This window comes from Engystomops pustulosus, chromosome 5, assembly GCF_040894005.1.
Source record: "Engystomops pustulosus chromosome 5, aEngPut4.maternal, whole genome shotgun sequence".
NCBI lineage: Eukaryota > Metazoa > Chordata > Amphibia > Anura > Leptodactylidae > Engystomops > Engystomops pustulosus.
Genome location: NC_092415.1, coordinates 201,065,844 through 201,093,710, shown reverse-complemented (window position 1 = coordinate 201,093,710; position 27,867 = coordinate 201,065,844). Strand labels below are relative to the sequence as shown.

Genomic DNA, 27,867 nt, shown 5'->3' with positions numbered 1-27,867 from the left:
TATAATCTGCTATATGAGCTGACGTCATGCTCCCTCAATACTTCCTCTGGTTCTCTTATTGACTAAAAAATACGACAAGTCTATTATTAGTCTTCGGGGAGGAAAGGGAATGTTCTCTGCCAGTGTAACACATTAATTTACTCGCAGTTCACGAGGTGATGTATGAATTTTTACAACCATGTTATGTTAACAAGATTATTTACTCACTGCCAAAAATATAGAAGCAGCATATGTAAAGGAAGGCACGCTAATTAAGAGCGCTTGTCCGGGGCCGGGTATAGCTTTCATCTCCCTGATATCACATCTGCTCATAGCATGTAGAGTAAGATTAACCTCAGGAGCCCTGATAGCTCCAAGCAACACCTAGCGCGGGGATGCAGGGGTTAACTCTTCATATCTGTCCCAGTTCTACCCTTAGAAAGGATGACAGAAAGACATTCACCACCGGCGTCCAACCAGGAGTAATCGCGAGGCACCCTTCAATTATTCATGGGCTCTTTGTCACAAATTTCGAAGAGCTGTAGACGTGTAGAGCAAGTACTCATCTCCTAGACCGTTTGCCAACCACGGGTGACCTCAGTGACTTCATCTCTCAAAGTTTCCATGTCATCAAAAGTATCTATTGCGTCCTACAGTACATCTTATAATTATCCCTCCCCATGATTACTCTGAGGGAGTTAGTAATGAATTCCACCGTAAACTATAGTAATCTCAACTTGCTCAAAAATGGTGGACATTGGATTGGAAATCTGGGCAGAACATCTCCTAAACTGCTGATCCCCAAACCAGGTTTTCAAACTAAAGTCCCTCCATGGGTGGGAATGATTGAGGTACACCACTGATTTGAAATATTCAAGCAACTTTTTGACACATATTACAATTTTCTCTTGTACCTTCATATTTTCTGAAAATGATGAGCACCCTCCAGCCTTCATCTACTCTTGCCAATAACATTGAGGTCCATGTTGACAAAAGTTGATCCCGGCGCAGTCCTCCACTAGTCTTGACCTAGGATCACCTAGAAAAGAAACTTATAATTAGCAGACTGGAGTACCCCTGCACCTCCCTCCCCCATGTTGGGAACATGGGAGGTGACATCACGCGAGAGGTGTGAATTTACGCCCCTCACGTGACGTCACCTCCCTCTCCCATTCTCCCACCTTGGGAGAGGGAGGTGTGGGACGTGCATAATTAGCAGTCCAGAACACCGGACATCTTGTCCTCGCGCTGCTAATTATAAGTTTCTTTTATGGGTGATCCTGATGTGTCAAGACTAGCTGAGGACAGTGCTGGGATCAACATCAAGAGGAGCAGAGGTGAGTATTTCTATTTTTTTTTTTTGTTGTTTTTTTTAATAGTTGATATCCTTTAATATCCTTCCTTACAGTTCTGGGCAGTTCTTCACCCAAGAACTTTCTAAATAACTTTCTGTGAATGAGAAAAAAACCCTATTCCATAATGTAAACTGAACACAATAGCTCTATAGTATCTTTTAGATTTTGGAACATCTAACGTGTAGGGACAACGAAAGGACCAAGATCTGCTTCCACGTTGGAGAACCCATATCCATGTTCACCAATATGAAGCAGCCATCTTGCCTTTGAGAGTCTGCCATCCAGTTGGGGCAACCCCATTAATTGGGAAACTATGGAAATTTCTCATTGCAGCTCATGAAAAACTTTCGAATGCAAGTTTTTGATCCAAATATGTGTGACTCCACTAATTCCTTGCCAGAGCTTGTAACATTTGCACTGACAATTACACTCGATGTCTTGGATTCCCATGAACCCCTCTCGTGTCTGAATGGTGGGTGACACAGTGAAAAGGAAATGGCACTTGACAGGGCTATGAATATAAGTGCCAACCTTAAGAAGAGGCAGGGGAAGAAGAGGAGTCTACAATGAAGCAAGCCTAGTTTTGTGGCTGAGGATGCTTCATTGTAATGGCTTTTGACAGAGCAGAGAATGATGCTAACGACTTATTGAGGAGCTCAGCAATCATGTGCGAGGGAAGGCGAGTCCCCAGCCGCACGGGACGCCAGCACATGAGTCATACTGCAACAATTTTGCCCATCGGCCATGAAATCACAGCGCTTCAGTTACAGCTCTTATTAGATGCAGTTAATGTTTTCCTACTGTACACATCCCACTATACTGGAAGCACTTCCAAGAAGAGCTGCTTGATTAACCCCTTTATGCCTTAAAATAAACTGAGGTTTGTCTCGAAGACCGATTTATATTCATAGCAATTGACTATTATAGCTCCATAGGATAAGTAGAGGACTTATGGTTAACAAGAACCACTACAGAACCTAAACTACCTCACTGCTCAGGTACAGGGATCGGAGTCAAGTATAAGAAAATTGCCATCGCTTGGAATTTGCCATGCAATGGCTCTTTAAGACAACATTACCTAAGCAAACTCATAACTAACAAGGAGCTGACACTTTCAGGTTCTGGATTACCGTGTTCGGCCAAACCCAATCCTGCAAGTTCGAGTCTAGGATTCGCCAAACCCAATCCTGTAAGTTCAAGTCTAGTTACCTGAAAAATGAGCAAACATTTTCAGGTTCTGGTTCACCAAGTTCGGCCAAACCCAATCCCTTAAGTTCGAGTCTAGAATCGGCCAAACCCAATTCTGTAAGTCTAGGAATCTAGGTACCTGAAATCAAACACTCACCCCTTCCAATAAGACCGCACCGATTGTGGTCGTTACCAAATTAATCTCGCCAGAAAAGCTCCTATGTTGTCATCGGGGAACGACTACACTAGGAAAAATGTTGGCATTTATGTGCCACCGGCATTTAAACAGTTAACCAGTGCCAGCACCGATTGCAGATGTCACTAGCAAGGGTTGAGCCTCAACACCATACTTGCACATTGTGGGTCTGCTCATCCCTAGTCATAACCCATGGCCATAGAAGTGCCATGCTGTGGGATCCAGGAGACCAGATACATACACAAAATAGCAATGCCTCTGGGTACAGGCATGATGGTGGCCATTAGAGCTCGTAACCCATATGCTGACCATGTGGAGACCAAGAGAACTCAAAAAATTATGTGGAATCCTAAAGGATGTCAGGGAAGAGCATGACTCAAGAATTTATATTCCCAAGTCAACTTTAAAGACACTTCTGAAGGGTTTCCTAAGGCACAGGATATGAGATATCCACAAAACACAAACTTCTCTTCCCGGGTTAAAAACATAAAAAGTTTCATAATTGATCCAAAGTTATGTTAAAGTGTCTTTAAAGAGGTTTCTCATCCTCTTTTCCCAGTAATCTACAAAGCAAATGATGCAGGGACTGAAGATGTGAAACAAGGCTCCTCAGAAGAGAATGACTGGAGCTGTTCTCCTCGGCTCCTCCAATGCGTTTCATCAATGACCCCTTTTGTGTAAATAATTCCTTGTCGTCTTGTTAACAGATTTTCAGACAACAAGGGGGGTCACCATATCGCCCATTGTGGGAGTCTGGATAAAGCCTCTGACTAACAGCTACAGCCATACAACAGAAGAACTTTGCCCCTTCTTTTAGAGACAAGATCCCATCAGCTGTGTGATTTTTGGATGTTGACACGGAATGGGAAAACTGCCAGAACATGATGTAGAAATGTAGAGATCTATGTCACGGTGATATAAGACCTGCAGAAGAGTCAAAGGTTGGATTCAAAATACCTAAGAGTTTGTGTCGATACTAAGAAACGAAAGAGACTATTGAGTTCAGGAAATGGAAATTTATCCACGAACAGAGCCACTAAATTCTTGACAGTGATGGGTTACGCTAGTTGGCCAACGGGTCTAGTGGGTAGAGTAACACAGCTAATTTGAAGCTCAGTCCCCGTCTGATTGAGAAGATATCCATTTTGTCTTTATCTCCTACTACACTGGCTCCAAAATTTTAAGGCTAATAGCCTTTGGAATTGCCTATTATGATCAATGATCAACCATTGACATGTAGGATTCTAACATCGATACATAGACCCAGTTTTAGGTAGTGGAAGACCGATTGATGACCCCACTTGTGATGCAAACACACAATTCACCGACTCATTTCTGCATCCCAAAATGTAAAGATCCCGGGAACAAGTCATTATTATTACCATAATAGCAGCTGCTGATGGAGACCCTACAGACATAACCGCGGCTCATGGAGCCAAACGGCCGTTTTTATACATCGACAAAAACTCGGCACACGTTTTACTTTTCCAAAATATTTTTATTGCTGCAAAGATTTATGAGAACGAGGTTATGGGAAACACATTGTATTGAAGGAAAAGGTGTATAAAATACTGCCGCTGGCCCTGGCTGTGGGCCCTGCGCAATAACGTCATCACTCAGCTCTCCAATGGCATTTTACAGCATGAAATCCCCCTTTCTGAGCTTATATATACAGACCTGCTGCTTTCTGTAGATGTAGAGACCTCTATGTAGGGTCGGCTACAGGTTTCAGTAGGCCCCTGGGCGACAGAGTCTCAGTGGGTCCCTTTGCAGTGAACTCCTGTGGCAACATTAAAAATTCTGAAGCTAAAATGGTCTCCTGTTCCCTAAAATATTCCCTAGTTTATCATCCCAAACAGCCCAGTCGTGGTTATTTTATATAAAGCCCCCTCACCCCTTTTGGATCCAGTAGCTCTGGGCCCCAGCACTTGCCCGGGCATGCCTAGTGCTGACACTGGCCCTGCCTCTATGGACAACTATTGGCTTCAGGTTGGATATTCTTTAGAGATAAACTTGAGCTAAATTTTTCTTTTGCAGTAGGTGTGTTTGCAACTTAAACACCTTCATGCAACTTTAACACAACTTTTTCTAACTGGATCTGAAAACCTGTGCAGCAGGTCGTGACTGCATGGGTCCATTCATGTCTATCGAAAAAAAACCTATTAAAAGGGATTTCTGATCTGCTTAGAAAACACCAATCAGCTTTTACAAGTGAGCGTGAAATGCAGAACTTCTGGCTGAAGTCCATGTTTGGCTAGCAATCTTCAGCACAGATCTGAACCTTGCAGTTTGGGTTGACTCATCACTACTCATGACCACCAACTCTTCTGACCCAACCAGGAGTTTAAACATTCCGGTTTATGCCACTGTACAGTAACATACAAAATATATTACTATGGTAACAACTGTCAAAGTTGTAGAACCGTGCAAATTTAACGAAGATCCAAAATGCCCCCTATAGAGTGTTGTCCACAAATGCTTATTGATGGCCTACCTTCAGAAGCCAACAGTTGGTCCGAAACAGTCGATCAGTGAGGGGCAAGACGTGGTCCCCTAACCAATCACCGATGGATTGCCTATCCTGTGGTTGGGCCATCAATATAAATTTGTGGACAGAACCCTTGACCTGTTCATAATTTTTAGGGTTCCAACACTAATTCAGTGGACATCCCAATGTCTATATCCACCATTCCCGAAACATGTAGGCTTGGTCCAAGCCATTAAAAGTGTTGGATCCCAACTACCCAACATCTACTTCGGAGTATCGGGGACTTATATACATATAAGTGAGCTGGTAAAGAAGCAAATATATATCAATACCTTGAAAGCATCAACAGTAAGGTGTTCCGACTCAAAGCCCTGTAAAGGTCCTGTGCCCTGATAAGGTTCTAAATAATATGATAGTGTTAACATGCCATTCAGCTGTCAATCAATTCTGAATAATAAAGCTTTATGTGCCCAATATGCTCAACACCGACAACAAATCCACCAGCAGCAGCTTGTTGATGGTTTCCAGTTCGCAGAACGTATACGTTTTATATAAAACACATTGCAGGTGATGCAGATATGTAGCAGAGAAGCCAGATTTTTCCATTTTCTGTAGTCTGTAGAGCCAACGTTAATGAATGGTAGAACTGTAAATCAGTTCATATAATAATTAATAGCGTATTTTAAGGTATTTATTAGTATTTTATCCCAAGGATCAGGAAATGGCCTCCGGGGTAACATGACCCGAAAAAGTTCCTACTATAAATTAATGTAGACAAGAACCTGGATAAAGTAGAACAACAGCAAAACCCTGTAAAGTGGCGACGTGAAATCCTAGTGTTCCCTTTGTACTTATACGGTATTATTTATAAGGCAGGGTCCCAATTACCGTATATTAAATGAAGGAAACAGTAAATTCCCCTCTTGACTTGAGGCCGCGGTTTATAGAAATAGACTGTGGTGTCATTTCCCGGCCTCCGTTTTTTAAAAAATCCTGGATCTTTTTTTCCTTCAAAATTTCTGATTATCTGTCAATTGGTGAAAAAGCCGTCGGAATTTGCAGAGCGATTATAATAACACGAGGCAAAGGCGAACGATCTCCCGGAGATTATAAACTTAATGGAAATTCAGTGCAGGTTATTGACTCGGGATCGGGAAGTAGACCCAACGCCACCGGAAAATGGAGGATATGGAGGATATTGGAATCATCGGAGCACCGGAGGGCAATGTAGGGGCGGGTTTATTCATGACAAAATAGAGACCCCTTTGTGGATAACACTAACAAAACTCAATGGAAAGTCATAAAACCCTTCAAAAGACCCCAAACTATCATAGACCCTAAAACTCATGCTCCACCCTTGTTATGATATGTCATGTGGGACCAATGGGTTACCAATGGGACATCTGTTATGGTGTCACATTGAGCCAGAATTGGGGGGCTTTATTAGTTTTTTGGGATCTTTTGCAGTTGATGGGGTTGGGTCTGTGGTCATTGTTGGTTAAATGTTACCTATTTGGGGTCTGTACCAATTAAGAGGTAAGATCTAGGATCTGTATTAGTTAAAAGGGTCTGGGGTCTTTATTAGTAGAGTGGATCTCATCTGGTGTCCGTTAGTTTAAGGGGTCTGATCTGGAATCTGTACCATTTTTGGTGTCTATCTAGGATCCATATGATTTGTAAGGGGTCTGATTTGGAGTCTGTATGGTTTATGGGGTCTTATCAGCATTCACTAGAGTTTAAAGGACATCTACCACCAAGATGAAGGACTGTATGCAAATGAGCCTGAGAGGCTCCAGGCTTCATAGGTGTTAATGGAACCTGGAGCCCCTAAGGCTCGTTTGCATACAGTCTTTCATCCTGGTGGTAGATGTCTTCTATGGAGTCTTTAGAATTTAAGGGGTCTGATTTGGGGTCTTCACCACTTAAAGTGTCTGTCAAAGGTCCATTTTAGTTTTAGGGTTTCGATCTAGGGTCTTTCTTAGTTGAGTGGGTCTCATCTAGGGTCTGACTTGGGTCTATATTAGTTTAAGAGGTCTGATCTAGAATCTACCAGTTTAGGGGTCTATTTAGGGTCCAAACTATTTGGTCTGATCTTGGGTCTGTACAGTTCTTATTTGGCATCTGCACCACTTATGATATCTGGCTCTGAGGTCCATTTTAGTTTAAGGGTAATGATCTGGGGGGGGGGGTCTGTATTAATTTAAGGGGTCTGATTTGGGGTATATATTTAAAGGGTATGTATTATCTTTGTGGTTCTTATCAGGGTTATGTAGTAGCTTAGGGGTCTGTCTAAATTTGATGTTGGGGTCCTTTCTATCTAAGGTATCTTTATTGGTTCTTGTATGAGTTCTAAACCTGTAGAATGTCTGACCTGGGGTCTAGTTTAGGGGTCTGTGTTTTGGGCGATTGGGTTTGTGGTTGATGTTACATGCACCATTCGTGATCTGGAAGACGTAAGTTGGGGGCGTGTCTTCTAGAGATGGGCGTGGCTTATTGTTCCTTGGAATCTCTTAAGAAGACCAGGACCCCATAGCTTGGGCGGGTGCTGCCCCTTATGGCGCGCACGCTCCTGACTGCAGGACGTATAAATAACGAGATGTAACGAGCCGGGTTTATTAGCTCCTTCCATCGTGGGTCAGGAGACGCGGCTCCGGAATATCTGCATATTAACGTCTGCAGAAAATTCCTTCTTTTGATATCTGTAAATGTAATGACTTTGTTTTATGAAGGTTGTTAAGTGTCCCTGATTATTACTGCACCGGCCCGGTCTTTTATGTCAGCCGGACTCGGCAGGGGTCCGGGGGGGGGGGGGGGCGGTGGAAGGGGTTCCGTCTGACCATTATCATGTTTTTCATTAGAATATCAGTCCCTGTATAAATGTGAGCGGCTGCAGATCATCAGATCCATGTGTTACGCGCTATTACCCCTGACGAGAGTGACAACCCCCAGACCAGGCAAGGAATGAGCATTGCGGCCCAATACTTGTTCACAAAATGGGTCCTGCTGTGGCTAATGATCAACTTACATCAGTGCCACAACCTTTAAGATCCCGTCCATTAACAGTAAAGAGAGCTTCCTCTAATCTGGAATCAGTGGGATGTAAATATTCCGGTTTATTGGAACCAAACACACCCTGAGAATGCTGTAGCTACACTGAAGCAGAAACACATCTTGTTTAATCCCTGATCCGAGTGGTTTTCCTAAAAAAAAAACAGGTATAAAATCGGGACCTTGGGAAAGTTGGGTGCAGGCTGGATGCTGGACATAAACACATTACACAGAGTTTACTGAACTGTCCAGACAGAACTAATTAATCTGAGCTGGATGACTCATACACTACAGCTGGGGAATGGTGCAGTGATTGATTACTTCTGCCTGTCAGGGACAACACAGTGATGACATCCTGGGCAGACACAGGAGCAACAGAGCCTCATTATCATAATTGTATAATTGTTTTTCCAGCAAAACCACTCGGATCAGGGTCTTACGAGGATGAGGATGAGGGGGTGACACAAGAGCTTACAGTCTATGAGGATGAGGGGGTGACACAAGAGCTTACAGTCTATGAGGATGAGAGGGACACAATAGCTTACAGTCTATGAGAATGAGGGGATGACACAGCTTACAGTCTGAGGATGAGGGGGTGACACAAGAGCTTACAGTCTATGAGGATAAGGGGTGACACGAGCTAACAGTCTATGAGGATGAGTGGGTGACACAAGAGCTTACAGTCCATGATGATGAGGGGGGACACAAGAGCTTACAGTCTATGAGGAGGAGGGGGTGACACAAGAGCTTACAGTCTATGAGGATGAGGGGGGGACACAAGAGCTTACAGTCTATGAGGATGAGGGGCTGACCCAAGAGCTTACAGTCTATGAGGATGAGAAGGTGACACAAGAGCTTACAGTCTATGAAGATGAGGGGGTGACACAAGAGCTTACAGTCTATGAGGATGAGGGGGGACACAAGAGCTTACAGTCTATGAGGATGAGGGGGTGACACAAGAGCTTACAGTCTATGAGGATGAGAAGGTGACACAAGAGCTTACAGTCTATGAGGATGAGAAGGTGACACAAGAGCTTACAGTCTATGAGGATGAAGGGGGTGACACAAGAGAATACAGTCTATGAGGATGAGGGGGGACACAAGAGCTTACAGTCTATGAAGATGAGGGGGTGACACAAGAGCTTACAGTCTATGAGGATGAGGGGGGACACAAGAGCTTACAGTCTATGAGGATGAGGGGGGACACAAGAGCTTACAGTTTATGAGGATGAGGGGGTGACACAAGAGCTTACAGTCTATGAGGATGAGAAGGTAACAAAAGAGCTTACAGTCTTCATCAGCTCATCCTGGAAAATGTATTTGCATATTTCCCAGAAGCTTTCATCCTTTAATGTATTATAAAGGGGATTTTTTTGGTTTTAAAAATGTCATTTTATGTAAATCATCTTTACACTTTGATCCAATGTTTTTTATACTATTTTTATTTCAAGTTTGACATTAGTAAAATTTTAAAAATATATATATTTTCCAGCTTAAGTGTAGGGAGATGATGATGTATCCCCCACATCTTTCTGCAAATATTAAATAAAACTTTGTTGAAAGTATTTATCATAAATACATTTTATTGACCATTTTTTCCTGTAGATTTTCAGATCTTTTGATGTTTTGTTTACTTTTTTTAAAATGTATTTTATATCTTTCTCACAAAGATTAGGAGTTTAATATTTTTATTGTTTTTTTAGTCTCTATTTTTGTGTTTTCTTTTATTCTTTAAATTTTTTTATTTTTTTTTGTAAAAGGGTCTTTCAAGTTTCCGGGGAAAAAGGAAGATACAAAAGTAACACCCATAGAGGAGAAAAAAATTCCTTTCAGACTCTAACAGCCAGAGTAAATCTATGGATCACTTTGCTCTGGGTCCAGTACAGTGCCACCAAATGGTCACATGTTCACTGTTTTGCGGCCAGTCAGTGGACTAGGTGGTCATTATGGGCGACACGGTGACTTAGTGGTTAGCATTACAGCCTTGCAGCGCTGGGGTCCCGGGTTCAAGTCCCAGGGTCAACATCTGCAAATAGTTTGTATGTTCTCCCTGTGTTTGTGTGGGTTTCCTCTGGGTCCTCCGGTTTCCTCCCACACTCCAAAACATACAGGTAGGTTGATTAGATTGTGAGCCCCATTGGGGACAGGGACTGATCTGGCAAACTCTGTGCAGCGCTGCGTAATCTATATAAATAACAGAATTATTATTATTATAGATGATATTATATTATATATATGTATATATTATATCAAAATGTGGAATGATGAAAATGTGGAGTAATTTCTGAATTACCGTATATTCCGGCGTATAAGACGACCTGGTGTATAAGACGACCCCCCTACTTTCCTGTTAAAATATAGAGTTTAAGATATATTCACCGTATAAGACTACCCCTTTTCCAACGCATACAAAACACCGGTAAAAATTTAAAAAAAAACAGATTTGAATTTAACATGGTCCTTTTTTTAATTTAAATTCTTATGACATGCAGGTATATAGCAGGAAAACTGTCGCTCATAAACATAAGGCATACAACAACAACATTACCATCGTCCATTTTACTGTAAATGTTACCATACTGTACCTTAAATTTTTATTTTATTAAATATTCCATGCCATGTACTCAGAAGCGGGAAGAAAATTCCAAATGCAATGAAAATGGTGAAAAAACGCATTTGCGCCATTTTCTTGTGGGCTTGGATATTACGTCTTTCACCGCGCGGCCCAAATGACATGTCTACTTTATTCTTTGGGTCGATACGATTAAGGGGATACCAAATTTGTATAGGTTTTATAATGTTTTCATACATTTACAAAAATGAAAACCTCCTGTTCAAAAATTATTTTTTTGATTTTGCCAACTTCTGGCGCTAATAACTTTTTTATACTTTGGTGTACGGAGCTGTGGGTGGTGTCATTTTTTGCGAAATTTGATAATATTTTCAATGATATCATTTTTAGGACTGTATGACCTTTTGATCACTTTTTATAGATTTTTTTATATTTTTAAAAATGGCAAAAAAGTGCCATTTTCGACTTTGGGCGCTATTTTCCGTTACGGGGTTAAACGCATTGAAAAACCGTTATCATATTTTGATAGATCAGGCAATGTTGGACGCGTCGATACCTGATGTGTTTATGATTTTTACTGTTTATTTATATTTATGTCAGTTCTAGGGAAAGGGGGGTGATTTGAAATTTTAGGTTTTTTTATTATAATTTTTTTTTTTTTAAACTTTTTTTTATTTTTATTCATACTATTTTTCAGACTCCCTAGGGTACTTTAACCCTAGGTTGTCTGATCGATCCTATCATATACTGCCATACTACAGTATGGCAGTATATGGGGATTTTACTCCTCATTCATTACATCAGCACATTGTAATGAAGGGGTTAAAACGAAGACCCGAGGCTACCATGGAGACGGATCGCCGCCCCCGATGACGTCACGGGGAGCGGCGATCCCAGGTAAGATGGCGGCTTTGCCGGCAGCCATCGCAATATGCAGCAAAGACTTACCGGCTATGGAGAGGGCTCAGCCCGTGAGCCCTCTCCATGCAGCGCGACCCAACCGGCGGGCCGCCAATTACCGGCGTATAAGACAACCCCAGACAAGACAGAAGATTTTTCTGTCTTCAAAAGTCGTCTTATACGCCGGAATATACGGTATTCTAGGTTTTTAAATTGCGATTCTTTTATGCTTACGGTAATCAGATTTTTTGTACTATGAGAAGCGCCGACAGATTTTATCATCCAAAAAAAAAAAAAAAAGAAAAATATATTTGGCACCAATTAAAAAAAAAAAATTCACAAAATTCTAAAATAAAATACTTATTACCAAAAGGGATTTCATTCAAGGAAGGAAAAAAAATAACCCTTGTAACATCAAATTTCATGTCTATATAATGAAAATTTTTTATATTGATTTAGTGTTTTTTTTTTTTTTTTGGATTTGTGACTTTCTTTAATTTAAATTTTTTTCTTCATACAAATTATTTGTATCATTCAAAAGAATTTTAATCAAGGAAGAAAATAAAAATAACCCAATAACCCTGGTAACTTCAAATTTCATGTCTCTATAATGAGAATTTCTTAGTGTTAGGCTGCAGTACCACGAATGTATGAAAATGGCCGTATGCTACCTGTACCGCACCGGTTATAGGGGTTACATGGGGGAACATTCATTTCAATGGACAATACGTCTAACTATTAAGGCTACATTCACAATGGCGTGTGCCCGCCGTACCGTAGCACGTCGGGCACACGTTGGTGCCCGGGAGAGGAGGAGGTGGCGTCCTATCTTTTCACGGGGTACGGAAGGGTACCGCTCCAGTAGGGCACCGTGCACCGATTGCTGACTATGGTGGACGTATATATACCGTATATACATCCCCCATATGTGTGTGTGAATGCAGCCTTACATTGCCGTTGTTTACACTGTACCTTATACTAGCAGTATAAAAATGTCCTATTTTCTCCCGTATTTCTGTTCCCTATGCCCTTAGAAGTCTATAGGGACGTACAAATGCGTGTTACATACGTGCTGTATACAGATGAAAACCGTCACCTATATACTGTCTCTTACGACATGGAAATACGGGACTGGAGAAATCGCATGTTCGTGTGAACGCAGCCTTAAAGTGTTTTTTTCTTTGATTTGTGACCATTTGAAATTTTTGGGGGAAATTACAAAAATTTTTATGAAAAAAAATTTCACAAAAATTTTTAAAAAATATATTTTTATTATTCCAAGTAATTTTAATCATGAAAGAATCAAAATAAACCCGATAACATCAAATTTCATGTGTCTATAATGAGAAATCTGGCCCTCTCCGTGGCTTCGTTATGGTGTAGTGTGATGTAAATGTCAGGTCCAAGCAGCTTTGATATATTTCGTGGCCTGATGAGTCAGAGCAGCGACTCCTTGGTGGTGAAAGGTTGTGTGCGAAAGACTTTTCCCTGGAAAATGACATAGCACAACATTCGAGAATAGAAAAATACAAGAGATTATAAATCTGTCATCATGGCCGGAGTGAAGCCGACGTTGTCCAGACAGTAGAACGGAGCGGGATGGGGAAGTCAGATGCACTGATGTAAGTGACGAGGAACCGTACGTAGATGTCATATATAAACATTGTATGTGGCGGAGCTCACATCTGGAGTATCGGCCATTGAGTTACAGCTGCAACCAAATGCATTAATTTATTTGGATTTCCACCCTTGTGCGACTTTGATTTATTGGCCACTATTCGCCCTTCTGCAGCTTTTACCAAATGCTTTGCTCTATTTTTATAGCTTAGTTTTCAGTAAAGGACATGACATATAGAATCCTATAATAATCCGATGCTAGTAAAACCGTGAATGAGTAAAGATCAGTCATAGTTGGCATTAACGGGAGTGGAGAAGAAGTCGATATCCTAAATTATACTTCACAGCAGAGCAAACGCAGGACAGAAAGTGCTATAATTTGTATAGATCAGAAAAACCATAAACAATTTTTGACATTTACACGCCATTATAAATGAGATTTATAAATGTATGGCGCCATCTGGTGTTCAGGGTGTGTATTGAGGTGCATGGCCACACATGGAGGTGGACACACATGCTCAGTCACTCTCCTCTTAACCAGTTTTCTGCTACACTGCCCAAGGCCAGGACAGGAGCAGAGCCTTTGTAGTCCAAGGCAGTATAGATAAATCAGACTCCTTACGTAGTAATAAAAAATTAATAGATGCCAGTAGGGGAAGAAAACTGATTTTGTCCAAAGCCCAAATCACAGCCGCAAGGACTAGTAGTGGCATTGCATGGTCTGGGGAAAACATTAAAGGGAACCCGTCACCAGGTTTTACCCCATCTAGACTACCAGTTCCTTTAAAATCGGGTATGAAATGTCCTTTTTTAGAATTCCCTCTTATGTAAAATCTCAAAGTCGGGGAAATATGACTCTTCTCACCTCATTTTCACATGAGATGAGTCACATGGTTGCAGGAGGAGTGTAATTCCAGAAGCCCCTATCTTTTGTTATATAGGATCTAAAATCATACTGCAGGTGTCATATTAAAGATAAGGGTCTCCTCTTTCAGATCTTGATGGACAGGTGTCTTGTTTTTAACCGTATAAACTATGTGACACATCAAGGCTCTATGACCACAGATAGAGGCAGCTAAAGACATAGTTGTAAATATGAGCTGCAAATAAAGATCCACTTCCTGTGTAATTTTGTAACTGCCTGTGTGTCCAGTTCTGTTGATCACAGGAAGGATCTGAAATATGAGATTTTTTTTTCTGTAAAAAGACACAAAAAACATGTTTCTAGGCGCTATAGAATAGAAGTGGGGGCTTCCGAAGTGACATGCCCTCTGCAACCACTAAACTTGACTCATCTCATATTAAATGTAGATGAGAAGAGTCATGTTTGCCTGACTTTGGGCATGATTTTTTTTTTTTATTTTTTATAAGTAAACGGGTGATATTTGGAACGGTCATTTCATATTCTTCCCAAGGAGGGTGGTAGTTTAGAAGGGTAAAATGACATGACAGATTCCCATTAAAGAGAATTTCTCATCTAAGGTATTTTAGGGGAGGGGCATGACAAAATAACAAAAGAAAATGCATAAAATTGCATAACAAAAAGATAACAAAGATAAAAATCTACACTCTGGAGAACACATGAAAGGAAATCTACCATCAGAATCAAGGACTGTAAACCCAGCACACTGACATACTGGTGTGCACCCTCTCCGGCAGGATCTGCTCTTCTCTCAGCATTTTATGCACTTGCTTTTATGTTAAAAAAAAAAGGGGTTGGAAATATGCAAATGAGCCCAAAGGGGGCACGCACGCCAGTATGTCAGTGTGCTGGGTTTACAATCCTTCATCCTGCTAGATGTCCTCTAATGGGGAGCTTGCATCTACCATGTATTTATGAAACATCCTATAGCAGTGATGGCTAACCTTTTAGAGCTGGAGTGCCCAAACTTCAAGTAAAAGCCACTTATTTATTGCAAAGTGCCAGCACAGCAATTTAAGAAGTAATTTTTTTCTCCTTTTTCTTTGACAATTTTCAATCGTTCAGCCTCCTAAGGACACCAACACAGTTGAAAAGAGGAGGGCAAATTCGTCTATCATTGTAGGAAGATTCTACAGGAAGATTCTTTGAGTCCTGTCTGGTGAACTTCATGTTGGGGTGATGGCCTGGGTGCCCACACAGAGGGCTCCGAGTGCCGCCTCTGGCACCAGTGCCATAGGTTCGCCACCACTGTCCTATAGCATGTGCAAGCCTATGGTACAAGTTAATTGAGAATTTTGGAACATATGTCATGGAGGACGTCACCATGAAGCCCATTTCACCATCATCTTTTGGTTTATAAATCCAAGTAGGTGTGTTCATAAATAACTTTAATGATCCCCATTTGCTGATGCAGAGTTGCAAATCTAAAATTAACTAAAAATACAATTCTGTCTTCTTCCTCTAGAGGGAGCTTGTGAGTTTACTGCATACAATTTTGCTATAGATCTCTATGGCTGATCAGTATGCAGTATGTTCTGTAGCTCCCCCTTTTGGTGCCTAGAGATAGAAATAATTACATCCATGTTCCATCGCTTTATAGATTTATTATAGTATGTCATAATATAAGGGTCTAAAAGTGGAGGTTCACTCAGATGGACTTGAGAAGGTCAAGGAGGGTCACAGCAGTGTTTTCTAACCTATACTTCCCCAGCTGTTGCACTACAGCTCCCAGCATGGGGGTTATAACTTTACAACAGCTGGAGAGATACAAAGTTGCGGAACATTGTGTTACCGAAGTAATTTTCTAAGAACCTATTCTTAGCATTGGTGGCTTTTTTGTTGGACTCGTATCTGCGCTCTTGATGACCACTTATGTGTTTATATGTAGCCGAGACCCTCTTGTAATAGTAATTTCCTACATCCGCGTGTGTCAGAGCGCCAACGTCACCCCCGCTGCAGCGTCCTCATACACAATGCTGCGCCAAAGTCGGGGATAATTTTTTACTTGCACTTGAAGTTTTATTCGCTGAATGAATCAGCGATAATTGTCCTGGTAATAATCCTGAAAATGAAGGCTTAGCTTAATTGGAGGGACTGCTTACATTGTCCTAATTATTTAAGTACAGTATGATAAGCATTAGCCACTATAGGTAGGTATTAGGCTGAGCGCGATAATTAATGGATTTAACACATTAGAGCTGGAGATCAAGAAGGTTCAATCTCATCTGATCTCATTATTTATGTTCTTATTAAAATATATTATAGACACATTTATAACATGTACATTCTGTCTCTTCTACACATCACATTTCAAAGGAAAGCATTGTGTAAGTATATAAATATAATCCCGCCCTTTAATGTTTACTGAACCCACAAGAATAAGTATTTTTGGAATAATAGCCCCTATGTACTGGAATATAACTACTATAATACTGCCCCCAATGTACAAGAATATAACTTCTATAATACTGCCCCCAATGTACAAGAATATAACTTCTATAATACTGCCCCCAATGTACAAGAATATAACTACTATAATACTGCCCCCTATGTACAGGAATATAACTACTATAATACTGCTCCCTATGTACAGGAATATAACTACTATAATACTGCCCCCTATGTACAAGAATATAACTACTATAATACTGCCCCCAATGTACAAGAATATACCTACTATAATACTGCCCCCTATGTACAAGAATATAACTACTATAATACTGCCCCCTATGTACAAGAATATAACTACTATAATACTGTCCCCTATGTACAAGAATATAACTACTATAATACTGCCCCCTATGTACAAGAATATAACTACTATAATACTGCCCCCTATGTACAAGAATATAACTACTATAATACTGCCCCCAATGTACAAGAATATAACTACTATAATACTGCCCCCAATGTACAAGAATATAACTACTATAATACTGCCCCCAATGTACAAGAATATAACTACTATAATACTGCCTCCTATGTACAAGAATATAACTACTATAACACTGCCCCCTATGTACAAGAATATAACTACTATAACACTGCCCCCTATGTACAAGAATATAACTACTATAACACTGCCCCCTATGTACAAGAATATAACTACTATAACACTGCCCCCTATGTACAAGAATATAACTACTATAACACTGCCCCCTATGTACAAGAATATAACTACTATAATACTGCCCCCTATGCACAAGACTATAACTACTATAATGCTGCCCCCTATGTACAAGAATATAACTGCTATAATGCTGCCCCCTATGTACAGGAATATAACTACTATAATACTGTCCCCTATGTACAAGAATATAACTATTATAATACTGCCCCTATGTACAGGAATATAACTACTATAATACTGCCCCCAATGTACAAGAATATAACTACTATAATACTGCCCCCTATGTACAAGAATATAACTACTATAATACTGCCCCCTATGTACAAGAATATAACTACTATAATACTGCCCCCTATGTACAGGAATATAACTACTATAATACTGCCCCCTATGTACAAGAATATAACTACTATAATACTGCCCCCTATGTACAGGAATATAACTACTATAATACTGCCCCCTATGTACAAGACTATAACTACTATAATACTGCCCCCTATGTACAGGAATATAACTACTATAATACTGCCCCCTATGTACAAGACTATAACTACTATAATGCTGCCCCCTATGTACAAGAATATAACTGCTATAATGCTGCCCCCTATGTACAGGAATATAACTACTATAATACTGTCCCCTATGTACAAGAATATAACTATTATAATACTGCCCCTATGTACAGGAATATAACTACTATAATACTGCCCCCAATGTACAAGAATATAACTACTATAATACTGCCCCCTATGTACAAGAATATAACTACTATAATACTGCCCCCTATGTACAGGAATATAACTACTATAATACTGCCCCCTATGTACAAGAATATAACTATTATAATACTGCCCCTATGTACAGGAATATAACTACTATAATACTGCCCCCTATGTACAAGACTATAACTACTATAATACTGCCCCCTATGTACAGGAATATAACTACTATAATACTGCCCCCTATGTACAAGACTATAACTACTATAATGCTGCCCCCTATGTACAAGAATATAACTGCTATAATGCTGCCCCCAATGTACAGGAATATAACTACTATAATACTGTCCCCTATGTACAAGAATATAACTATTATAATACTGCCCCTATGTACAGGAATATAACTACTATAATACTGCCCCCAATGTACAAGAATATAACTACTATAATACTGCCCCCTATGTACAAGAATATAACTACTATAATACTGCCCCCTATGTACAGGAATATAACTACTATAATACTGCCCCCTATGTACAAGAATATAACTATTATAATACTGCCCCTATGTACAGGAATATAACTACTATAATACTGCCCCCTATGTACAAGAATATAACTATTATAATACTGCCCCTATGTACAGGAATATAACTACTATAATACTGCCCCCTATGTACAAGAATATAACTACAATAATACTGCCCCCTATGTACAAGAATATAACTACTATAATACTGCCCCCTATGTACAGGAATATAACTACTATAATACTGCCCCCAATGTACAAGAATGTAACTACTATAATACTGCCCCCAATGTACAAGAATGTAACTACTATAATACTGCCCCCTATGTACAAGAATGTAACTACTATAATACTGCCCCCTATGTACAAGAATGTAACTACTATAATACTGCCCCCTATGTACAAGAATATAACTACTATAATACTGCCCCCTATGTACAAGAATATAACTACAATAATACTGCCCCCTATGTACAAGAATATAACTACTATAATACTGGCCCCTATGTACAAGAATATAACTACTATAATACTGGCCCCTATGTACAAGAATATAACTACTATAATACTGCCCCCTATGTACAAGAATATAACTACTACAATACTGCCCCTATGTACAAGAATATAACTACAATAATACTGCCCCCTATGTACAAGAATATAACTACTATAATACTGCCCCCTATGTAGAAGAATATAACTACTATAATACTGCCCCCTATGTACAAGAATATAACTACTATAATACTGCCCCCTATGTACAAGAATATAACTACTATAATACTGCCCCCTATGTACAAGAATATAACTACTATAATACTGCCCCCTATGTAGAAGAATATAACTACTATCATACTGCCCCCTATGTAGAAGAATATAACTACTATAATACTGCCCCCTATGTACAAGAATATAACTACTATAATACTGCCCCCTATGTACAAGAATATAACTACTATAATACTGCCCCCTATGTAGAAGAATATAACTACTATAATACTGCCCCCTATGTACAAGAATATAACTACTATAATACTGCCCCCTATGTACAAGAATATAACTACTATAATACTGCCCCTATGTAGAAGAATATAACTACTATAATACTGCCCCCTATGTACAAGTATATAACTACTATAATACTGCCCCTATGTAGAAGAATGTCTTATCTAATGTCACCAGAATCTGGGAATATTAGACCTAATGTATATTCAGTTTAAAAAAAAAAAAATCTGCGGTTTTCCTCTCCCTGTTGTGTCCTCAGTGACCCCCTGTAATGTAGCATGTAGTGGCCCCCAATACGCAGTCTCTGGGCCGGGAAGCCGATTCTCCACTGGCAGCCGTTCCGGTAGTTTTACCGCTGTTCATACGTCGTTTCCAATAGTCTTGTACATAGCGGTGAGATCCTTTATTACTGCTAAATGTTTGTTTTTATGGAGGGTAATTCCTTTCTGTTCTGAATCTTATGATTTCACAGCTGCGTTTCCATAGACGGATCAGGAACATGAAATAAGTGAATGGAGGAATATTGCCCTAATTCACCTGATTTATGTCATACCTGCGCGTGTGAGGCGCCTGACAATAAACAACTATTAGTGTGTGACCCGGAGCCGGCAGCCAGATACTGGCGTGTCACAGGGGAAGGCCAGCGGCTGTCACCATATACATCACATATACAGGCGCACAAATTACAGAGGTGAAGCCTAAGAGAGGGGAGATTACTAAAGAAAAGTCCACCAGGAACATCACATACAACTTTCATTAACCCAGTTTTAGTGTAAATGGGGTTAAGATGTTCTGTTCTTAATTTATCCTGTATTATACCCCAGAGCTGCACTCACTATTCTGCTCCTGGTGCAGTCACTGTGTACATACATGACATTACTTATCCTGTACTGATCCTGAGTTACATCCTGTATTATACTCCAGAGCTGCACTCACTATTCTGCTGCTGGTGCAGTCACTGTGTACATACATGACATTACTTATCCTGTACTGATCCTGAGTTACATCCTGTATTATACCCCAGAGCTGCACTCACTATTCTGCTGGTGGTGCAGTCACTGTGTACATACATGACATTACTTATCCTGTACTGATCCTGAGTTACATCCTGTATTATACCCCAGAGCTGCAGTCACTATTCTGCTGCTGGTGCAGTCACTGTGTACATACATGACATTACTTATCCTGTACTGATCCTGAGTTACATCCAGTATTATACTCCAGAGCTGCACTCACTATTCTGCTACTGGTGCAGTCACTGTGTACATACATGACATTACTTATCCTGTACTGATCCTGAGTTACATCCTGTATTATACCTCAGAGCTGCACTCACTATTCTGCTGGTGGTGCAGTCACTGTGTACATACATGACATTACTTATCCTGTACTGATCCTGAGTTACATCCTGTATTATACTCCAGAGCTGCACTCACTATTCTGCTGCTGGTGCAGTCACTGTGTACATACATGACATTACTTATCCTGTACTGATCCTGAGTTACATCCTGTATTATACCCCAGAGCTGCACTCCCTATTCTGCTGCTGGTGCAGTCACTGTGTACATACATGACATTACTTATCCTGTACTGATCCTGAGTTACATCCTGTATTATACTCCAGAGCTGCACTCACTATTCTGCTGCTGGTGCAGTCACTGTGTACATACATGACATTTCTTATCCTGTACTGATCCTGAGTTACATCCTGTATTATACTCCAGAGCTGCACTCACTATTCTGCTGCTGGTGCAGTCACTGTGTACATACATGACATTACTTATCCTGTACTGATCCTGAGTTACATCCTGTATTATACCCCAGAGCTGCACTCACTATTCTGCTGCTGGTGCAGTCACTGTGTACATACATGACATTACTTATCCTGTACTGATCCTGAGTTATATCCTGTATTATACCCCAGAGCTGCACTCACTATTCTGCTGCTGGTGTAGTCACTGTGTACATACATGACATTACTTATCCTGTACTGATCCTGAGTTACATCCTGTATTGTACCCCAGAGCTGCACTCACTATTCTGCTGCTGGTGCAGTCACTATGTACATACATGACATTACTTATCCTGTACTGATCCTGAGTTACATCTTGTATTATAAGATAATAAGTACAAAAAAGTTGCAGTCAAAATGTAACAGTGTATTTAGAACAGTAATATTCCACACATGAATGACTTGTGATTAGAGCCCATCAATCACTGGATCCATAGAGTCAGTGACAACATAATAATATGATCCCATAGGGGCTGGGAATGTGAGCCCATAGTGGACAAGCATTGCCAAAAATGTTTCATGATGACACATGGTGATTTTTGAAATGACTGAAGGGGTGCGAGCTGCCACTCCCTGTTCTATAAATAACCTCTCCTTTCCTCATCCATGAATCCGCCATCCTCCTATTAGGTCCGGTCTTGCTCTGTAATTAATCTGACCCCAGGGACCCATAATCAGGGACGGGTCCTCCCACCTGACAACTCGGGACCTGTAAAAATTCTGCGACACTCTGGCCATCACCGGGCCCCTGACCGAAATGTATACGTCGTTGTCATGACATCATCACAGTAAATTTCTTGAGTCAATGCTGGCATGTGGAGCGGGGTTAATATATTCTGGCCGCCTGCTGAAGTGTGCCTGGCAGGCCAAGTGTAACACGTATAGAATTAACGATGCGCTTACTACAAATGATGATCCTATTATATACCAGCGTTGGGAGGGGGTCGGGGGGCACCGGTGACGGACTCAATGTGCATTACACTCATTAGGATCGTATGCGTCAAGAATCTTAAAAGTCGTCTTGCAACGGAAAGTTCTTTTAAAAAGGGAAATTTCTGGCAGGGGGGGGGGGGTTGTAGGAAATTTGTAGGATCTTCTGTTAAATCGCCCCCTATCGTACTAGTTTAGGGGTTTCAGAGACTTAAACCCTACACCTCTGCCATACAATGTCAAGAAAACTGGTGGCGTCAACGGAACCAAACGACCATCTAATATGTATCTGTTGGCTTCCAACTCTCAACTAATGGCACATTGGGAGGGTTCTTTTACACCGGTGTTGTGTTTCATGTCCAGAATTCCGTGCTTTTTCCTGGATTCCTTACCGAGCCTTTGTTTTCTATGGGAGTTTCACTTGTTTTCGACTGATCCATTGTCCGTGAAAAAAAAGAGAGTGTAGAAATGGTCGTATTTAGTCATGGATGCAGCTCACAGAAGGCAATATTGTAGTTGTAGTTGCAACACTACTATCTACTGTAGTGTTCAGCGGACCCAAACCGGAATTTTCGGGTTCGTTCCATATTTTGCAGGCTCTGGAATCCCAAAGTCGTTCACAAACTTCATTAGATGTTCAAAACTGGGTCAGGATCACCTCATAGCCCTCACCACCAAATACCTAGCATTGGCGATGACACTTTGAATGCTGCTGGCAAAGTCGGGAGCAACGACCCTCCCCAAAGTGCCGATGTGGGCGCTGTAATTTAAGTGCCTCTGGTAAAGTCACCAGCGAAATTTTAACAATTAACACCCACAATCTGTACCGATCGCAGGCGTTACTGGTTGGGGTCCGGATGCTCGGACAGCCACGCCTGTGTATAAGAGTGTGAAGGGATAAGGGTCACCGGTAGTCCGGATACACATTCCTCACTTCTCTCCAATCTTATTGCTGCTATGGATAGCCTTAAAGGGGTTTTCCAAAAGTAAAATTCTATTTTAAGGGACTGTGGGACAGTATCATAATCTTACCGTTCTCCTGCTACTCCAGTACAAGCTCCTTGTAACATTGCACTTCCTTGAAGTCTCCGACCAAAGGAAGGATCAAGGGATGGTGTAGACAATCACACATTGCCCACCTCAACAGCCTTCTTCATTATTTCCTGTGGCGTTGAGACCCAGAAGTACAGACAGACATGAGCAGCCTTGTTTTGTTATGATCGTGGCACCTAATAAAACTATTCTTTGGGAGATATAGGACATGAATTTTACACCCAATTTGGAAATATATATCATTTTTGTGGGAAAATCTTCTGGAGGTTTATGCTGAAAATGAATTTCCAGGGTGAAACCTGACAGATCCTTCAAGTATAAGTACAAAGGTTAAGGGACTAAGACATGTGCAAATGGACTGATTGGCAGATCACCTCTTTCGCAACTTATTAAAATATGGAGTGAGGTTAAAAAAAACACAAAATTCTCAGTTTTTAGCTTCCATAGAAAATTTCACTTCAAAATTTAAGGGTTTTTAGCAGTTGTCCAGAGTTGTATATTAACAACAGGTGGAGGGCTACTTGTTCAAGATCACGGTTCAAAAGGAAAGTCTCATCCACTGCGGGTGAAAGAATCCCCAAATCTTTGTGCACGTTTCCTATACACTAAATGTTATTTTTGGTCTGAGGGTGCCTAAAGATGCTTTATTTAAAGGGGTCAGTCCTAGTGACAAGTCCCTACAGGATTGTTGTCCACAGACAGAAAACCATGTTGAGTGAAGGCAGCCATGTTTGCTTTTGACATAACATAACTAATGGGTAGGCCCCATGTCATGACCTTGTTGGCCATGTAAATGATACTCTAGTCCAGCGATGGCTAACCTTTTAGAGACCGAGTGCCCAAACTACAAACAAGACCCACTTATTTATCATAAAAGTGCCAACACAGAAATTTAATTTGTGCTGTGTCACAGCTTTCATTCATATCAGCACCCTGAGGACACCAATAAAGCAGAAAATTTGGATGATCATTGTAGTTTCCCTCCAAGGTCCCATAAACAGGAAGAATTGTCAGGGCCGGAGCTACAATGATAATCCAGATTTGTCCACACCTTCCCACTTTTCCAGTAGTCCCAGGTAGCGTTGTCATTTTAAAATAGCAAGTCCTGGGCTGTTTGGGACTGCAGGAAGATACCTGGAGTCCTCTCTGGTGGTGGCTTGGGTGCCCACAGAAAGGGCTCTGAGTGCCACCTCTGGCACCCGTGCAATAGGTTCGCCACCACTGTCCTATATGGTCTAAAGGAGCTCAGTCCAGGGATCCTCTATGGCAGTGATAACGAACCTTTTAGCAGCCGAGTGCCCAAACTGCAACCCAAAACCCTGCTTATTTATCGCGAGGTGCCAACTAAGGGTGCCTCCTGAGGACAGCAACACAGTAGAAAGATGTAAAAGTTTCATCATTTTAGCTTCTTTCCAGTTTCCCTTTGTACACAGAGAATCGTGGGGCCAGCAGGAGGTCCTCCAAAAATAATTCAACTCTGTCTAATTCTCCCTCTTCCTACAGTCCCAAGTAGTGAAGTATCAAAGTATGACTGAAATCAGCATCTTTTAAGTTGCATGGAACTGCAGGAAGATTCTTTGAACCCTGCCTGCTGTGCTGGGGCAATGGCCGGGTGCCCACAGAAAGAGCTCTGAGTGCCACCTCTGGCACCCACGCCATAGGTGCGCCACCACTGCTCTAGTCCATCACCTTACAGGTCATCCACTCTCCGCCTATTTTTAAGTATTCCCAAGCGTGTTGCATCTTCTCATATTATATTATATATTTATGTAAAGCCCGGTCTTGAGCATCAATTGGTTTGTTCCAAATCATATGTCTTGACACCAGACAACATGGTCATGGTAAGAACTGGTAAAAATATTTGTAGGACATGGGGGGGAGGGGTCCAATTCCTTTACAAAAAATATGCCCTGAGAAGTGCGAATTCTCAAAAACAGTGCATCATCATAGATGGGTGCCATCAACCCATTGGGTTAAGTCCATGGCACATAGACGTTGCTCAGTTTGGAATCAACAATGGAGGATATAGAGGTTAATGAAGGGTTAAGGATCCGGAAGTGCTGACATTTGGTTTTCGTCTGTGGAACAGTGAACATTATGAGAATCTGCTGCCGAATTTCTTGGTTTGTATTAGCAGTAACCACAGGCAATAAAATACTGATCATCTGACATTTATGGGACCAATAATTCAGAATTTAACTTTTGTACTTGCGTCCGATTCTGCTACTGGAAGAACTGAGGTCTGAGGAACTTCATATCACACCACAACCTAAACTTACCGAGAGGAGAATTTAGATACATTTTGGAAGAATAAGATGTGCACATCTCTCCATGTGCTAAAGTTTCTTTGCAGGTAAACCGATTGGTGTTCAGTTTCAAATAAGTTACTTACGGCATCTCCGCTTTCCTTGGCCATTCTACAAGCCCCACGATTTCAGATTTGTGAAACTGAATTATAATCTTTTAACCATTTTCAGAAAATGGACACTTGGACCCATTGGAAGTATTTTCATCGTTGGCCTCTCCTTAAGATGAAACCGTTAAGCAATGGTTGGATTGTTTGCGTTTGACATACACTCCAGTTATCTCTGACGGCCCCGATGCGCAGTGCTGCTCCCCCGATGTCAGCGTGGCTCCTCTTCTGTCTTCAGTAACATCCTGCAGGGCGCCGCCATGTTTTTCTCTCGGCCGGCGCATAGTATGACGTCAGCAGCGGCCGTGTCATACTATGCGCCTGCCGGCCAGGAAGAGCGTGGCCGCGCTGGCTGTATACTACAGGGGGGCGGGCTTGGCTGGCTGTATACTACAGGGGGGCTGGGCTGGCTGTATACTACAGGGGGGCGGGCTGGCTGTATACTACAGGGGGGCGGGCTGGGCTGGCTGTATACTACAGGGGGGCGGGCTGGGCTGGCTGTATACTACAGGGGGGCGGGCTGGGCTGGCTGTATACTACAGGGGGGCGGGCTGGGCTGGCTGTATACTACAGGGGGGCGGGCAGGGCTGGCTGTATACTACAGGGGGCGGGCTGGGCTGGCTGTATACTACTGGGGGCAGGCCTTATACTACTGGGGACTTGCTGGCTGTATACTGGTGGGGGGGGGGGTCTGTGATCAATGCATTTCCCACCCTTGGCTTATACTCGAGTCAATAGGCTTTCCCAGTTTTTGGTGGTAAAATTAGGGGTCTCGGCTTATACTCGAGTATATACGGTATATAACTTGTACAGGGTTAGAACCAGGTAGACAAACAAGCTCATCCACCCACAGGTGGAGACAAGCAGCTTTATCTACCTTGATCAATTTATACCTATTTTTAAATGAAATTTTGTTAATTATACATTTGTAAACAAATTTCATCATCCTGAAAGTTCTTATCTGACAGATGTTGCTTTTTAAATCTAACAAACCATTTCTTGGTTTATTCTTCTCTACAGTTTGCCGTTCCACACAGTGACGAATGGGGGCGGCTTGCTCGTACTTTGGTCGAGATCCGTGCCAACCGAGGCGACGGGGAAGAAGAAGCTGTAGAACTGTCAACCTGATTGGCCAACAACCAGCACAATATACATCTGTAACTGAATGTACTAATATTTCCATTATTTTGCTGTGATCTTGCAAAGCACCGCCGGTCATCATCTACCGTCAGCTTCTTGTTCAACTAGTACCCAGCCGAGACATCCTGCTGTCTCCATATTGTGCAGACAATCTACCCTCTTGTCTCCTATCTTTCCCTGGTCTACAAGTATCTCACTGTGTGCTAGTATTTTAATTAAATGAAGTATATCAGAGCCAGTGCTCCAGTTATTCCTAAACATATCAGAAGTTCACAAGGAATTGTCCCATAAATGGGAATAAATCATGCGCTGGCACCTTACATGGCGATGTTGGTGATGTATCTGAAAGCACAAGACGACATAGAAAGCAACAGTGAAGTTACTTCTAAAAAATGAGGCCGTCATGAAACTGGGTTCAGGTTCCCAAACCTGTTAAGCTTACAGCTGTCAGGCGCCATGTTCGCGAGTTTCAGAAGGGTTTAAGGTGGCGGAGTTCCAGGGAGTGAAGTCAACTTTGGCCTTTGTTTCAAGTCAATGTTGGTGAACTTAACTTCACTGCAGAGTACACATGCCACGGAGGATCAAGACGACTTGATCTTTTCCACTCTAAAAATTCGGGATGATGTTGACCAATAGCTGTTGGATGGAAAGTTTAGGACCACAAAACTAAATTACGTGAGGTGATACAGGCACCAAAACTACTGACAGGTGCTCTCTAAAAGGGTCTTCCAATTTCAGAGTAGGAGGGGTCAGGCATTAAAAATAGATTCCATCTGCATCTCTTACTACAGAGGGTAGAGGCAGAAGTCTCTGGTCTCTGTGCATTGGTGGGCCTCAGAAGCTCCAAATAACATCAAACTCGAAAACTCAACAAAGTTCCTCAAGTTTTTA

General features: G+C 41.4%; 1 protein-coding gene across 3 annotated transcripts in view; it reads left to right on the top strand.

The window, feature by feature from the left end:
• Positions 1-27,210, top strand: part of DYNC1I1 (dynein cytoplasmic 1 intermediate chain 1) — a 221,096-nt gene extending 193,886 nt beyond the window's left edge. For all 3 annotated transcript variants that reach the window (XM_072154362.1, XM_072154360.1, XM_072154361.1), the window contains one exon: positions 26,857-27,210. In XM_072154362.1, the coding sequence (XP_072010463.1) occupies positions 26,857-26,964 (108 nt within the window). In that variant the 3' untranslated portion in view covers positions 26,965-27,210. The remainder of the gene's footprint in view (positions 1-26,856) is intronic.
• The last annotated feature ends 657 nt before the right edge of the window (positions 27,211-27,867 follow it).